General features: G+C 36.6%; 3 protein-coding genes and 1 non-coding gene across 4 annotated transcripts; 1 reads left to right on the top strand and 3 right to left on the bottom strand.

Moving 5' to 3' along the window:
• Positions 1–1,652: 1,652 nt before the first annotated feature.
• On the bottom strand, positions 1,653–3,892 carry LOC107415062 (probable polyamine transporter At3g13620). The gene has a single exon (XM_016023334.4). The coding sequence runs from the start codon at positions 3,424–3,426 to the stop codon at positions 2,032–2,034; it is 1,395 nt and encodes a 464-aa protein (XP_015878820.2). The 5' UTR covers positions 3,427–3,892; the 3' UTR covers positions 1,653–2,031.
• A 7,726-nt stretch (positions 3,893–11,618) lies between these two features.
• Positions 11,619–13,557, bottom strand: LOC107415013 (probable polyamine transporter At3g13620). Its single transcript, XM_048472386.2, has one exon. It carries the CDS (start codon positions 13,258–13,260, stop codon positions 11,842–11,844), a length of 1,419 nt encoding a protein of 472 aa, XP_048328343.2. The 5' UTR covers positions 13,261–13,557; the 3' UTR covers positions 11,619–11,841.
• A 330-nt stretch (positions 13,558–13,887) lies between these two features.
• On the bottom strand, positions 13,888–13,959 carry TRNAG-UCC (transfer RNA glycine (anticodon UCC)). Its single transcript has one exon. It is a non-coding gene; the product is annotated as a tRNA-Gly (tRNA).
• Positions 13,912–16,355, top strand: LOC107415030 (uncharacterized). The gene is made up of 3 exons (XM_016023284.4): positions 13,912–14,224; positions 14,848–15,228; positions 15,518–16,355. Exons 1-3 carry the CDS (start codon positions 14,026–14,028, stop codon positions 16,222–16,224), a joined length of 1,287 nt encoding a protein of 428 aa, XP_015878770.2. The 5' UTR covers positions 13,912–14,025; the 3' UTR covers positions 16,225–16,355.
• Positions 16,356–17,136: the final 781 nt, after the last annotated feature.

The raw sequence follows: 17,136 nt of genomic DNA, 5'->3' as shown, positions 1-17,136 counted from the left end.
ATAGTAAAGCCTAATTTACTATCCAAAATTTGACGAATAATTTGGGCAACTATAATATTATTATATTTATTGTTAGGCCCTTTTACTTGGGAATGAAATAGTGGAGTTGAATGTTTGATTGCTTGGCGTAAGAAAGTTGAATGGTAGGCTGACAAGGCATTGTGACAGGCCAACAACCATAAAGCAAAAGGAGGGGGTTTCTCCTAATTTGACGTCACAGTATTTATGGTGCTAATTTCGTAGGGTGGGATCTTATACAGTTCATACCGAATCTTCATGATTCATGTTGGACTAGTATCTCATTTATTTAATAATAATATTATTATTACTTTCAAAGTATGTTTCTTTTATTTAATATTATTACCAAAACGGAGTTTTTGTGTGCTAGTGGGTGGGATTTGAATGCACATTCTCTTGTCTGCTTTTCACTCCATTATTATGTTGGAATGCAACCCACTACCATTTACCTGGGAACTGGGATTTTTTTTTTTTTTTAATTTTTTTCCAATTATTGACTTCTCAACAGGAGACTTCTTCTTAGCCTACAATAATTCCTTTTTTCTTGTTTACATGTTATTTCCATTAAATTCACATCCCAAAAGAAAAAAATGTTATTTCCCATATAAACCCAACTCACATGCTTTTTCATGAGCTGTCTTACTAAGAAAGTACTCAAATAATATAAAGATACTATAAGATTTATTAAATTAGTTCTTTAACTTTGTAGGTGTTGATTATGCGAATGTGAGGTGCGTGGATGCACAATTAATTAAAAATTAAAAAAATTAAAAAAAGTTACATAAATTATAATTTTTCTACAAATAAAAAAGAGCAAAATGGTACTTTCACATTTACTTTTTAATTAACTAATTATTTAAAATAATATAATATTTTGCAATTACAACCATAACCTGGAACTCATCATCAATTTCATTTTTCAATTTAATTCATCGTCAAATTGGATGGTGGACACTTTGTCTTTATTGTGTGGGGTCAAATAATTATTTTGTAAAAATCAAACGCAACGATGCATGTGATGGGCCTAAAGGGACATATTGTGGGCCTCAAAATGGTTTTTCGGCTCAAAAGTACTTAAAGTCGACCAATTGGGGCTTGGGTTGACTACTTTAAAACCTTTTGTAATCAAGGCTGGCCCGATTATTATTATTATTATTATCATTCTGTGAGAAACTATATAAAAAGCAGCAGAGAAAACAATGATATTTTGAACAGAAAGCAGGAACATAGGTAAGCAAATAAAGACTTGATTTCTCACAGAATAATAATAATAATAATAATAATTCATATTCAATTTATGGTCACAAAGAAGTTGAGCATTGACGAGGATCAACCCATGTAATTTTTAGGAAAGAACCAAATGGAAAAGGATATCTAATGCTTTTTCTTTGTTTTTTTTTTTTTTTTTCCCTCACAGTTGTGCTATCTTATGTTGGTCCTATTCTGTTTTCTAAATGCCCAAAGAGAAAATCGCCTAGTTTCTTGTTTTAAAAATAAAAGGATGGTAGTAGATTATGAACTACATATCCAAGTATCTTTAAATCAATTTACTTGTAGGTCTCCAACTTATTGCAAACTCAAAGCTAATTAAGTACAATCACAAAGTTGGAGCAGAAGAAGATTCTGTACAGCACTTTTTAAGAAATCATATTCAATTTATGTTCAGAAACAAATTGAGCATTAACGAGGATCAACCACTAAGAATTTTAGGGGAGAAGAGAGCCAATGGAAATGGATATCTACTGCTTTAATGGATACAAGGTTGTGCTATCTTTTGTTAGTCCTTTTCTATATTTCTTAGTGGCCAAAAAGAAATCTCCTTAATTCTCTTTTTCTTTGGGGGAAAAAAAAATACATATAAATGGAGAATAATAGATTATGAACTACAGATCCAAGTATCTTTATATCAAATCAACTTTGTGGGTGTCCAACTCATCGCAAACTCAAAGCTCATCAAGTACAATTAAAAAGTTGGAGCTGAAGAAGATTCTGTCCAACACTTTTAATTACGGATCATAAATGCTGAAATGTTTGATGCTCATCTTGTTGAATTTCATGATCACTGCTGAACTTAAACCAATTCCTTGACTTGCAAAATTTCATAAAGAAGAACCATCCAATCCCACCCACAGTCATCAATCCACTAATCAAGTAGATTCTCTTAGTGCCAATTGCCATCACAAAAATCAGAAACCCAGATGGAATTAAACACATTATCACCAATCCTGGCAGCCCCATAGGAACTTTAAACGGCCTCTTTAAAGCAGGCAACTTTCTTCTCAGCCAAAGAAAGGACGAGAATTCCAACAGCATTCCCAAACTGTACAAGAAATTTGCTGACGAAATTATGTCTTGGAAATCCATGTAGGAAACCCCAAGAGCGATGACAGTGGACAGAACAATCCCAACCCAGGGAGTGTTGAACCATTTTGAACGAGCTGCAAAAAACTTGGGCAAAATTCCCAAATCCGCCATACCCAGAAGTTGATAAGCACTGCTGCTTAATTGGGCTTCAAACAGTCCAATTGCTGATAACACAGCACCGACTTCAATCCACACCTTCAACCATTTCCCAGCTATGAGTTCCGCAGCCTCAGCATGAAACCCTGCTTCCCATCTGGATTGGTCCACAGACACTGATCCAATCACTGCAAAAAGCGGTACCAAGTAAGCCAAGCAAGTGAATATCACAGCCACAAAAAGAGCCAGAGGAAAAGTTTTCTGAGGCTTTTCCACTTCTCCAGCTAAAGTGCTGACATTGTCCCAGAAATTCAGGTTCCAGAAGAGGGTGTTGAAGAACAAATTCCAGTCCTTCTTCACACCCTTCTGTCCCAGACTCATCCATCTGTGGAGATGAATCTTTGGAATGGCAATCACAGACATCAAAATGAATGGTGAAAGAGAGACTGCGGCTAGCAGCACAGCCACATATCCAATGATTGTCAAACCAGTATAGTTGAGAAACGAAAGAAGCAGAGTTGAGACCAAGATTGCAACGTAGCGAGGCCAACCGGATTCAAAAGCCGGTAAAATCTTCTCCAAATAATCTATGCAAAGAACAGGGAAAGCAGCTATGTTGATGACCCCACTGAGGAATTTCCATGTCCCCATTAAAGAACCCCAAAAGGGACCAAAAGCACGCTCTGCCCAGATCACAAAACCTCCGTTTCCAGGATAGGCGGTGGAGAGCTCTGCAGTGACTAGAGCTTCAGGGACACTCCAAATGAAAGGAAAGATTAGGAAGCCGAGGATGGCAAAGAGTGGTCCGGCTGCTTGGACTGCTGGCTCTTCGCCGTAGGGTCCTCCTGCGACTTCGAAGTAGATGAGGAAGATGAGAGGTACCAGAGATAACTTCTTATTGGCTGTGGGGATGATTGTGGTGGTGGTGATGGGGAGGTCTTGTGGCATGGTTGATGATGAGTTTGAACAATTTTGCAAAGTGGGTTATTGGTTTGAAGCGGTTCTAGTCACTGGGTCTGAACCTGATCTTGAATTGTTCGACGGGATCTCCATACTTCAACAATTAAAATCTCTGGAGGAATAAGAAGAAGAAGGAGAAGAAGCAATTAATTGCCAATGGTTGTCAAAGTGGCATGGAAGCCATGGGGGAGGGATTTGGTTGGCGATGATATCAATCAAATTGAAACTCTTACGTGGCTGCGGATCGGAGGATATTATTGGATAGCCATTACAGGGAAATGGGAATCAGAGAGCTTCGACATCTACCGTATTGATATTATTCTTTTAAGGAAATTTTGCAGGGGTGTCGAATCCTCATTAATTTATATCCACTGAATTCAATGTCACCATATCTCGATAAATCTCCAGATTTTCTATATCTCTGCGTTTTTTTTAATTTTTTATTTTTTTTATGAATCATTGATGATGCAAAATAGACCAAAGACTGATATTACGACAAGCTAGTCAGGACCAACCAATAATTCTGCTGACTTTCGGAAGCCAAATGAGAAGTAAAATAATTCTGCAGTATTTTCATCACGTGGTTATTATCTTTCTCTTCTATACAATAATAATAATAATAATAATAATTTGCAGCCAAAAAAAAAGTAATAATATTAATAATAATAATAATAATAATTTTTTTGGCTAGCTCTTAAAATTACTTTTTTAAAAATTTGTTTTAATAAATTATACTATTTTTTCTATATTATAATATATATATATATATATATATGTCAAAACAGAATGGCCAATCAGAAATGTTGATTGCAGTTTCTTATTACATAGGATAAATATTAAATTGTTAAACATCTTCCCATATTGCAGGCAGTAGGAATTGGAAAACATTCAAATAATTTTTCAGTTTTTTTTTGTTTTTTTTGTTTTTTCATATAGATACAATTATAATTTCTGAGGATAATACTGTCGATTGTAAGTTTTCCTTATTATTTTCTCTTCTCTATATGATCTTACACGTGTTATTTATGCTGGAAGATATTACACGTGTTATATATGAATAAAATCATAAATTATTAAACAATCAAAAAGTTATTGAGCCAAAAGTTTTTTCCTTTTTTTTTTTTTTTTTTTGGGGCTGCAATATTCAAATGCCGAATTTCCTTTCCTTCGAATAAAATCACAGTCTAAAAGACGGAATTCACTAATTGATTGTACCTTAAAGAATTCAAATCCATCTTCTGATACGCATTTAAGGAAAAATCTGTAGTGCGTTTGATATTGAATTGCCTGTGTTGAGCTTAAGTCCTGCTGAAAACAGCTTTGGGTTTTATCTTTTTCATCCTTCTTTTCAAGTGTTATGTGGCTAAAAACCCCACAACTAGAGTCTGCAAAAGTTTCTTACTATTTTTACTCTAGCAGTTATCAAAAAATTAATTTAGGGCTTTAATATTTCAGAATCATATGACTTGGATTCAACTTTTCATCTTATAAGGTTTTTAGTACTTCAATTAATTGATTAAAAGTATGATGTCGACCTTGCATAAATAATAATTAAAAAAAGTTTTATCTTGAAGCAAAAAATAAATAACTAAAATTGACCACTATTTGTCAAAAATTCTAATAAACAAATAAAACTTTGTCAATATTACCCAAAAAAAAAAAAAAAACTTTGTTAAAATTCCATATACAGATTCCAAAGTATAAATACATATGTATAATATATATTTATCTAAATCTCAAACCAATCCAACGAAAATAGATATCACCCCTGATGTGATTCCGTCCGAACCCTCTCTACCGATAACCCGCTGTGGTGCTGACTCGACACGGATGAAGACTAGGCCAATTACAAGAGCTCAAATTAAGAGATTTAAGGACAACCTGGGAGTATTTATACAGGGGGTAATCAATCTCAACAGAGCTTGTCCATACTTGAAGATACAAAGCCTATTCAAAGCATCCAAGTGGTGGAAGCCGATACGGACCCGGGTGACGGTTTTGGTACATTTTTGGAGTCCGGGAAGCATGAAATGGTTCCAATGCTTTATGGGTTCAATACATATGCCTAAGAGGTCATGGAATCAAGTTAAAGCAGCCTCAAATGCAATCAAAAAGGGCTTGTACGGACAGCATCAACAATTTGGCCGAATTTGCTGTATTGCTTGCTGGCTTTACTGTATTAGCCTTTTCTTATTTTTCCAAGCATGGGCAACGTGTGGGACTTCATATTCAGCTTATTTGGCATCCTAAAAAGCATCTAGAAGCTGATTTGAAGCTCAAAGAGGTCAAAGATTGATCAAAGTCAACTTGATCAAAAAGGCTAGCATTTTTAGTTTCCTAATTTGTTTTTACTTTTTGTTTTAGGAAACTACCATTACTTTTTGGTTTTTATTTTCAGGAAAAATAACTTTAGGAAGGTTTTTATTTTATTCTTTCCATTGTAAATTAATTAATTCCTAATTTAATATAAAGGAATTAATTAATCAAACTTAGATTAGGAAAGGAAGTATAGTTTCAAGCAACTAGGTTTTTTTATGTGTGGTGGCTGGTTTTCTTTATGTTCTAGGGTTTTATTTCGTGGCTTTGTAGCCTATTTAAAGGCTTAGTTATCAATAAGAAAACAACTTGGATTTGCTTAAGAAAATATTTGTGAGATTAATTATCTCTTTGTTCTTTGAGAACACCTAAAACACCATTAGAGAATTGGTTGTTTTAGCTTGACTTATCAATAGGTTTTCCATCCCCTATTGTGGCGTCTACAATATACCAAGGTTTCTAACCACAGGTTGGTTAGGGGTTGAGGTCCAATCCATTAGAACTTGAACTTAATTAAGATCCGGGCTAATATAATACGGGTTTAGGAGCAGGTCGTCCTAGGTTCGTATCATTTGGTATCAGAGCTAAATTTTGTTCAGGTTTGATCTATCCTTATTTGTTTTATTTGTTTTGTGTTATTCTGCAATTTCAGCATTAGGTTAAGGTTACATCCATCCCATACACGTTCTGCATCTTAAAAAAAAAAAAAAAAAAAATTCATTCCTAGTTGAAATAGGTCTCCTAGTTTTATCGTATTTTTGCTTCTTAGCCTGTTGGTTGTTCTTCATCACTGTTCTTGTTAATTTTGGTTTTTGTTGACTTTTCTTTGCTGTTTTAGTCTTAAATATTTGCATTCATATATTTATAAAAAAAATTAAAAAAAAAAAACAGATTGCGGCAACATTTAAAAAAAAAAATTGCACATTTGTGTTTATTTGGAGGTCACGGGTTTGGTGTTTGTTTTGGAGTTGGAATTGCAATTTTGGTAATTATTCTTGCTACTGCAGTTGTTTATGTTCTGTGAGTGAAAAAAAAAAAAAAAAAAAAAAAAGAGGTAAAGCCGAATAAAAAAAAAAAAAAAGAAGAAAAAATATTTCGGTTTGTTGGAGTTTGATTTGTTTGCTGGAAATTTGTTGGAGCTGCTGGTTTTTTTTTTATTATTTATTCAATATTTGAGTTGCTGGAGAATTATTGTTGCTGCTGGATATTTGGATTTTGGGTGCTTAAATTATTTGGATTAAAATTAGATAAAGGAATTGATACAAAACTTGAATTACAAGAACAACAACCAACAACTATTCTATATTTTTGTTCTCTTTGATTCTTGTTCGTATTTGAATTTCTTTTTCTGGAATTTTATTCTTGAACTCATAATCTACTACCATCTGGTGCAGTTTTCAAAAATTCCAACGTTTTCCCATTATTTTGTGTTTTCTTGTCTCGAAAGCCGAAAAATTAAGATTTGTTGGATTCTTTCGGCATTGCCTACTTTTTGCTTACTGTTTGTTGATAAGTTTAATTAAAACATACTAGTGATCTAATTGCTGTTTTGTGGATGTTTTAATTAGAACTTTGAGATAACTCATTGAGTGGAAAAAGGCAAGAGTGTGTGAGCTTAAAAGAGGGAAAAAGTCGAAACTAGTATGCAAACACGAGTGTCGAGAGCTTGTTTGAGTGAAACACGTGAGGGAGTGAATATTGTGAGGATTTATTTTATTTTTGCAGTATTTTACTAACATGGCAGATTCTAGAATAAGAATAGGGGATCCACCCTTGAGGATCAATGAGGAGGAGTCCGTAGCATTCCATGGCGATGCCCGAGCTATCGGGAGTGGAGACCAAGTGGATATGAGAGCTGTTTTGGAGTCAATACAGCGGGTTAGTGCTCAAGTTGAGCATGTGAATCAAAGGATGGGAAGGCTAGAAGGTTCTCAAGGAATTCCAAACATAAGAAATAGGCAAGAATTCCATGGAGGACGAGACCGAGGACGAGGAGGTCGCGAGAGATGCAGAGAGGAATTCGATGAGAAGCCATTCGGTGGAGACTTTAGGGAAGGCATGGACGAAACCTTTGCTGTCCAAGAGAGAACTGGCCATGGAAGATATAGGAGGGAAGAAACAGATGGCAATCTTAGCAACATCAGGATCAACATCCCACCATTCATGGGAAAAAGTGACCCCGAAGCATATTTGGAGTGGGAAGAAAAGATGGAGATGATATTTGACCGCCATAATTATTCAGAGGCTAAGAAGGTGAAATTGGCAGCAATGGAGTTTGGCCATTATGCACTCCAATGGTGGACCAATGAGCAAAACACCCGAAGGAGAGTTGGTGATGACTTGATTACTACATGGCGACAAATGAAAGGAGCCATGAGGAAGCGATTCGTACCATCACACTATCATAGGTTGCTGCATCAAAGACTTCAATCTTTATCTCAAGGACATGGATCCGTGGAGGATTATTACAACGAGATGGAGATGCTTATGATGAGATTGAACTTGAATGAAGATAGGGAAGCAACCATGGCAAGGTTTCTTGGTGGTTTGAATCGTGAAATAGCCAATCAACTAGAATTGCAACAATATGTGGAATTGGAGGAGATGTTGCATGTGGCTATTAAATTAGAGCATCAATTCAAGAGGAGGGGTGTAAGATCATGGTTTGGAGGTGTTTCCAATAGTGGAAGGTCCAATTCTAGTGGCTGGAGGAACAATCCCATCTATGAAAGCAAGCCAAAGCTGAAAGTCAAAGAAGAAAGTTCAAATTGGCCAAGGAAGGAGACTAGAACCGAATCTGTCCAAGCACCAAAGAATGAGGTAAAATTAGATCCTAAACCTTCTAGAACTCATGATGTTGTGTGTTTTAAGTGCCAGGGAGGAGGACACATTGATAGCCAATGCCCGAATAGAAGAATCATGGTGTTAAAGGGCAATGACGAGCTAGAATCAGAAAGTGAAGAAAGTGAGGATGAAGCCAAGTAAGAGGAGGAGGACTTGGAGGATGAACCCGAAACCTTGCAAGCATCCAATGCTGAATTAAACTTGCTTTCTAGGAGAGTACTTGCTGCATACAAAGATGAGGATGAAATTCAAAGAGAGAACATCTTCCACACCCGATGTGAAATTCAAAGTAAGATTTGTAGTATGATTATTGATAGTGAAAGTTGTACAAATGTAATTAGTAACATTGTAGTTGATAAATTAGGCTTAATAACTATTAAACATCCAGAACCTTATAGATTACAATGGCTTAATGATAGTGGTGAGATGAAAGTAAACAAACAAGCCAAAGTAAAATTTAATATAGGTAGATATGAGGATGTAGTTTTATGTGATATTGTACAAATGATTGCTGGACATATACTATTAGGTAGGCCATGGAAATTTGATAAAGATGCTACTCATTTTGGTCGAGAAAATAGTATTGTTTTCAAGTTTAAAGGGAAGAAGATCAAGCTGGAACCATTATCTCCTAAAGAGGTTTACAAAGACCAATTACAAATGCAACAAAGGAGAGAAGCCGAAAAGCTCAAGGAAAAAGCAAGTATGGCACCAACGGCTTCACCATCCTTTCAAGGAGGTAAGATTGAGGTTGCTGATCAAGGTAAGGTTTATAAGACTCATATTGAGTGGAAAGATCAAGGAAAAACCAAAAGAGAGGGGAAAGAAAGTGGCAAACCCGAGAGCTTGGAGAAGGAAGGGAAATCCAAAGGTTTGTGCCAATCCGAGAGAGAAAAAGAAAAAGAAAGAAAAGAAAGGTCAAGTAGCAACTTTTATTTAAGTTTAGGGGATATTAATAAGGTTATTGAGTGTAAGAAACCTTTGCTGGTCATGATTTATAAAGAAAATTATTTTAATGATCAAACTAATATTGAAGAACTTGAATTGCGAAGTTCAATGATTTCTCTTTTGAAGGAATTTGGAGATGTCTTCCCAAATGAAATTCCAAGTGGACTACCATCCAATCAAGAGGGAAAAGGTGAGCTTTCTATCCAAGGTAAGTCTTCTAATACTCAGGTTGTGTGGAAAGATTTTAATAAAACCAAGAGTGAAAAATTTGGTGCAAAAGCCGAGAGTGAGGAAGATGAGATGGCATTGAGTGAGAAAGGAAAAGGAAGACAAGAAAGGAAGAATATAAATTTTTATCTTAGCTTTGGTGATGTTAATAAAGTAATTATGAATAAGAAATCATTGCTGACCATGAATTTTAAAGATACTTATTTAAAGATGTCTTTATTGCATAGAACTTTATCTGCATTGTTGAGAGCTTTACTTAGTGGCAATTTGAAAATTTGGGAAATATTGTTTGCTAATTTTAAAAAGTGTAATTTTTACCATAATGAGCATGTATTTCTAGATTTTGTTGTAATAGTGTTTGACCCAGGAGAATTGGCTTGGTTGCACTTACGAAAGGAAAGGTTTCCTAAACAAAGAAAGTCAAAGCTCATGCTGCCTATGGATGGACTTTTTCAAGTTTTGGAGCCGAATAACAAGAATGCCTACAAGCTTGATTTACCGGGTGAGTATAACATGAGTGCTGCATTTAATGTTGCTGATTTAACTCCTTTTGCTGCAGGTGATGATCTTGATTTGAGGACAAATCCTTTTCAAGAGGAGGGGAATGATGTGATTCCGTCCGAGCCCTCTCTACCGATAACCCGCTGTGGTGCTGACTTGACACGGATGAAGACTAGGCCAATCACAAGAGCTCAAATTAAGAGATTTAAGGACAACCTGGGAGTATTTATACAGGGGGTAATCAATCTCAACAGAGCTTGTCCATACTTGAAGATACAAAGCCTATTCAAAGCATCCAAGTGGTGGAAGCCGATACGGACCCGGGTGACGGTTTTGGTACATTTTTGGAGTCCGGGAAGCATGAAATGGTTCCAATGCTTTATGGGTTCAATACATATGCCTAAGAGGTCATGGAATCAAGTTAAAGCAGCCTCAAATGCAATCAAAAAGGGCTTGTACGGACAGCATCAACAATTTGGCCGAATTTGCTGTATTGCTTGCTGGCTTTACTGTATTAGTCTTTTCTTATTTTTCCAAGCATGGGCAACGTGTGGGACTTCATATTCAGCTTATTTGGCATCCTAAAAAGCATCTAGAAGCTGATTTGAAGCTCAAAGAGGTCAAAGATTGATCAAAGTCAACTTGATCAAAAAGGCTAGCATTTTTAGTTTCCTAATTTGTTTTTACTTTTTGTTTTAGGAAACTACCATTACTTTTTGGTTTTTATTTTCAGGAAAAATAACTTCAGGAAGGTTTTTATTTTATTCTTTCCATTGTAAATTAATTAATTCCTAATTTAATATAAAGGAATTAATTAATCAAACTTAGATTAGGAAAGGAAGTATAGTTTCAACCAACTAGGTTTCTTTATGTGTGGTGGCTGTTTTTCTTTATGTTCTAGGGTTTTATTTCGTGGCTTTGTAACCTATTTAAAGGCTTAGTTATCAATAAGAAAACAACTTGGATTTGATTAAGAAAATATTTGTGAGATTAATTATCTTTTTGTTCTCTGAGAACACCTAAAACAACATTAGAGAATTGGTTGTTTTAGCTTGACTTATCAATAGGTTTTCCATCCCCTATTGTGGCGTTTACAATATACCAAGGTTTCTAACCACAGGTTGGTTAGGGGTTGAGGTTCAATCCATTAGAACTTGAACTTAATTAAGATCCGCGCTAATATAATACGGGTTTAGGAGCAGGTCGTCCTAGGTTCGTATCAACCCCCTATTTGATTATAGTATTATCCCAATACGTAGTGATAATTAAGATGTGTTACCAATTAATTCTAACCTCATTTTTTTATTTTCTTCAAAAAGAAAGCAATGAAACAGAAATCAGAATAGATAATTAACTACTTCAACTAATTCTTTGAAATCATGAAGTATGTACACATGGATAGTGGAGTACAAACAACATCTAATTGTGGGTCTCCAGCCCTGACCTGCACATTCTTCTAATCTCAAAGCCAAGAAAAGGAATAACAATAACAAGAAGAAAAAGAAAAATCAAAGTTGATCACAATTATAAATGTTGCTACAAAGACTCGTAGTTTTAGTTTAGTAGTCATTGCTCTTCAATTTGGTGATCTTTGCTGAACTTAAACAAGTTCTTTGACCTGCAAAAATTCATAAAGAAGTACCACAGAATTGCACCCGCAGTCATCAATCCACTGACCAAGTAGACCTCCTTAGAGCTAACAGCCATCACAAATATCAAAAACCCAGACGGAACTAAGCACATTACTATCAAACCTGGAATCCCCATGGGGACTCTGTAGGGCCTCTTCAAAGTAGGAAACTTTCTTCTCAGCCAAATAAAGGATGAGAATTCCAGCAACATCCCCAGACTGTACAAGAAATTCACAGACGAAATTATATCCGTGAAATTCATGAAGGAAACTGCCAGAGCAATGCAAGTGGAAAGCAGAATCCCAAGCCATGGGGTGTGGAACCATTTGGACCGAACCGAAAAGAACTCTGGCAGAATACCCAAATTAGCCATGCCAAGAAGCTGGTAAGAACAGCTGCTTAACTGGGCTTCAAACAGCCCAATTACCGATAACACGGCGCCAACTTCAATCCACACCTTCAACCATTTGCCAGCGATGATTTGCGCAGCCTCTGCGTGGAACCCATTTTGCCATCTGTTCTGGTCCACAGAGACGGACCCAGTGACAGCGATAAGCGGTACCGCATAAGCGGAGCAAGTGAAAATCACGGCCACAAAAAGAGCCAGAGGGAAAGTCTTCTGGGGTTTCTCGACTTCTCCAGCCAAAGTGCTGACATTGTCCCAGAAGTTCAAGTTCCAGAAAAGGGTGTTGGCGAACAAGTTCCAATCATGCTTCATCCCCTTCTGGCCCAAGCTGATCCAACGGTGGGGATGAATCTTGGGAATGGCAATCAGAGTCATGACAATGAAAGGTGAAAGAGAGATGATGGCAAGGACAACAGCAGCATAGCCGACGATGGTCAAACCGGTGTAGTTGAGAAAAGAAAGAAGCAGAGTGAGAACAGTGACTGCAACATAGCGAGGCCAACCGGATTGAAAAACAGGGACAATCTTGTCCATATAGTCGATGCAAAGAGCAGGATAGGAGGCGATGTTGATGACCCCACTCAGGAATTTCCAACTACCCATTAGGGATCCCCAGAATGGACCAAAGGCTCGCTCTGCCCATATCACGAAACCCCCGTTTCCAGGGAATGTCGTGGCCAGTTCGGCGGTGACCAAGGCTTCTGGGACACTCCATATGAAAGGGAAGATGAGGAAACCAAGGATGGCCAAGAGGGGCCCGGCGGCTAGGACGGATGGCTCTTCGCCGTAGGGTCCGCCAGCCACTTCGAAGTAGATGAGGAAGATGAGAGGGATCAGCGATAACTTCTTCCTGGTGGCTGTGGTGGATGTGGTTTTGGTGGTTGTGATGGGGAGGTCCTGACCATGACCATGATCATCATCACGACGATGAGCATGAGGATCAGGCATGGTTTGTGATTTTGAAGAAGAAGAAGCAGAAGAGCAAGTTTGCAGGGCGGGTGGATTGTTCTCTTCTAGCTTCTCTTCTTCTGCTTCTTCTAGGTTCTGAGCCTCGCTAGTCTAGTCGCTATGCTAGCTCGCTCTTTTCTTTATTATGGATTTAAATGAAGTTTTCAGATTAGTTTGTTGATATTTATCAACTAGAATCTCGATCAATCTATACCTAATAAGTGTGACCAAGTTGACACAAAGCCTAACGCTCCTCAAAACTAGTCACTGTTGCGTGCAAACCATTATCACTTTTTTTTTTTTCTTTTTTGGCCCCTTTTCTTTTTTGGCCCCTTTTCAATTATATAATATTTTATTATTATCGTAGAAGGATAAGCTGCTGTAGAACATGGATAAGCTACGGAACATCTAATGGAAATTCCTTTCTTTTTTTTTCTTTTTTTTGGCCCCTTTTGATAAACTCAAAGAGTGAATTAATTGTTGCATTTTAAAATTAAAAAAATTTACTTTCCAACTTAATAATTTTGTGGTGAGAAACGACTTTAAGAATTCTGTGGGGAAAAACAACTATAAGGTCGAAAATAGCTGGCGTAGGAAATATTTAAAAAAAAAAGTAATAATAATAATTGCGTTTGCCGGGAGTCGAACCCGGGTCTATTGCTTGGAAGGCAATTATCCTAACCGTTGGACTACAAACGCCTCGTTGGAATGTAAATAAACACTACAAAGATTTTACATATTATAGAATTGTGATTTCCTTGATGTATGAACCGTCTTGTGCAAGTTTCTGAATTTGCAGCGATGGAGTCGGTTCCACTGAGGCATCCAATCTCTGCAACACGTCAGAGCTTCTTGGGAAGAAGAAAGGGAAAGCCAGAGACCGCATATCACATCAGAAAGTTTGGTTCAAATACGGGTTGTCTTCCCCTTCCTCTGATTCATTGCAAACAATTCGAATTCCAAGGTACACCCACTCACTCCCTTTTTTCACTTTTTTGCTATATATTGGGTTTCTGAACCATGAGAAAATCCTGGAATTTTATAGTCAAATACTATTAAAAGAACAATCTTGCGACTTTCTAATTTTCCAGCTGTCTAACTACAGACTCCGCAAGTCTGACACTTTGGCTGAAAATACCTCCTTTAGAAGAACAGTTTGCAACTTTCTTATTTTCCAGCTGTCTAATTACACCCCGCAAGTCTGGGACTTTGGCTAAAATACCTCCTTTTATCATAATAGTAAGGGCTGTCGATTAAGAAAATGTTAGAAAACAAAACCCAAAATGGTATATCAGAATGCATTTCATTTAAAGTTTTGGCCTTTTTGGTTGTCTTTTCTATGGAGGCCACAGATTTCTTCTTGTTTCTAGCGATTTTGGACTGTTTCTTGTATCTTTGCTCACTACCCTGATGCCAAGTACTTCTTTTCCGTTATGAGGCAGGTGGATTGAGTGCCCCTTTATGAGTCTATATAAATTGTTGTTGAATCCAAAATATTTTTTTCAAAAAGCTTTTGCCATTAGATTCGATCATTCTTCAATCCTTCAATATTCCGGTAAACTAATAAAAATCTTGTTAATATCACAGATTTTCAGGATTATGCAAAGCCTTCACGCATTTTGCCAGCCACAGAAGTGAAACTCCGCACAGATACCTCAGCCAGAAAGGTTTTCACATCCTTTTGGGATGCTGATGATGATGGGTCTCGGTCTTTGTATATGGTGAAGTTGGGCACTAGCAATATCTTTGGTTCCAATCTGACTAACTTGAATTCTGGAATTCTCCTATGCTTGATAAACCAAAATGGAGATTCTATATTACAGAGAATATCTGCAAGTTTGGTTACAGATTATTTTTCAGAGTCGCATAATGGCATACTCCATTTTCAAAGAGGTTCTGTAGATGTGTTCACTTTTGAGGGACCTAAACTTGGAAAAGTTGAAGCTCTTTGGATCGGTCTTGAATCAGGTCAGTCTGTTATAAAAATTTAGTTGCAATATGCTATTGCTTTGAATATTTAGTTACAAACGAGAGATCTTAATTTAATCCATAGATATCCATTCATGCATTATTTATTTGCTCAAGTTCATATCCAAAGGGCTGCCTATGTTAAACTGAGACCGCCCTTATCAGATTTGCATATACAACTTTAATTGAGTTGCTCAAGGATTGACTCTGAACTTTCAAACCAACCTCACTTGCATATGACCCGTGATTAAACCATTCTAAATTTTTTCTCAAAACTTTCTAAGGTCAGGCCAGTGGAGATTAGGAAGCATCAGCTTGACTGTTATCAGCCGGAGCCAAACTTCAGTGAAAGAGAAAGCTGGAGGTGAACTTGAGTATGTCAGTTTCAAATATGAGTTCGAAGCTGAGGATATCCTGCTTGGGGAGGGAAGTAATAATTCCATGGTAGAACTTAGACCTAGTTTTGTAACCACGTTATCTGGAGTTGATCCATCCACCTTGTTCAGCGAAAGCCTTTCTGGATCAACTTTACTTGGAAGCCCAGGGATATCAAATGAGGAAAGCATGAGAGAATATGCTAATCTTAAGTTTTCTTTGCTACTTTATGATACCATCTTGATCTTTATTGGCACCTCAGCTTCATCTTTTTCAGCCGGGGAAAATGCTGGTTTTGCATTTTTAGTTGGTGGGATCAGCGGCTTCTTGTATCTGCTGCTATTGCAAAGATCTGTTGATGAATTACCAGCTACAGCATCAGGTTCCCAGAACACAGGAGCAACTGATCAGATGTTTGGAGGATATAAAGGCCCACTGTCTAGCGTTGCATTGGCAATTGGCTTTGTTTTATTCACAATTAAGTATGGGTCAGGAGATCTCCCTATGGTGTTCACAGGAAAAGATCTAATTTTTGGGATGGTGGGATTTCTTGCATGTAAATTTGCTGTTGTATTGGCAGCATTTAAGCCTGTGACAATGGGTCTAAAGATAAACAAGTAACATTTTCTCGATTTCCCACTAATTATGGGTGAGAGAGGTGGAAAATTTGTGAGATCCTCGGGAGTAGACACCCAGCTGTATACATACATTCAAACAGAACATTTATACATACAATCCATACCTTTAAGTAATTGGTGCCTTTCTTCTTCTTCTTCTTCTTCTTCTCCTTTTTATTTTTTTATTTTTTTATTATTTATTTTATTTTATTTTATTTATTTTTGGTGTTTTCTTTGCACTTCCAACACTCTGATAATAATAATAATAAGAAGAAGAAGAAGAAGAAACGGTCAATTTGAAGACAAAATAGCTTGTAATTTTTCCTTGTCGAACATTCACACCTTTTTTTTTTTTTTTTTAAAGGAATACTTGATATATTTAATGGATTTGACTAATGTTACTGTAATAATCACTAGTAAATTAAAAAATCACTATCAAAATATCATATTTTTGGCAACTATCAATTTACTTTGTATAGTTATGCAGAGACTCCAGCTTTGTATAGTTCTGTAGAGACTCCAACCAATCAAAAAGTGTATAGTACCATCATCCTCTTCCAATAAACCCACCTATAAGCCATTACGATCCCTTTTTCCTTTTATCATTATCACCTTCCAATACGTTGGATGGTTCTGTAGAGACCCCAACTTTCTTTTCTAATGGCTAACATCAATAAAATTTCCAATTTGCCTTTTCTATATGTATATATACAGAGAGAGAGAGAGAGAGAGAGAGAGAGAGAGAGAAAGAGAGAGAAAGAAATTATTGATTCACCATACCTATTTCTCCTTTCATTATGTACAGTTTTACCGTTTTGAGTTTCACCGTTTTAAGTTTTACCTATATATGGCTGGGTTAAAGCAGTGAGTTGTATGTGTGTGGCTTGCTAAGAAAATTATAAAGTAGAAAAATTCA

This window comes from Ziziphus jujuba, chromosome 4 (genome assembly GCF_031755915.1).
Source record: "Ziziphus jujuba cultivar Dongzao chromosome 4, ASM3175591v1".
Classification (NCBI taxonomy): domain Eukaryota; kingdom Viridiplantae; phylum Streptophyta; class Magnoliopsida; order Rosales; family Rhamnaceae; genus Ziziphus; species Ziziphus jujuba.
Note: the sequence above shows the minus strand (reverse complement) of the source record. Positions and strands in the feature narration are given on the sequence as shown.

Coding starts and splice junctions, on each gene's coding strand:
- LOC107415030 (XM_016023284.4), top strand. CDS start 14,026: ATGAACCGTCTTGTGCAAGTTTCTGAATTTGCAGCGATGGAGTCGGTT. Junction 14,225..14,847: donor CAAACAATTCGAATTCCAAG/GTACACCCACTC, acceptor TTAATATCACAG/ATTTTCAGGATTATGCAAAG. Junction 15,229..15,517: donor TTGGATCGGTCTTGAATCAG/GTCAGTCTGTTA, acceptor TTCTAAGGTCAG/GCCAGTGGAGATTAGGAAGC.
- LOC107415062 (XM_016023334.4), bottom strand. CDS start 3,426: ATGCCACAAGACCTCCCCATCACCACCACCACAATCATCCCCACAGCC.
- LOC107415013 (XM_048472386.2), bottom strand. CDS start 13,260: ATGCCTGATCCTCATGCTCATCGTCGTGATGATGATCATGGTCATGGT.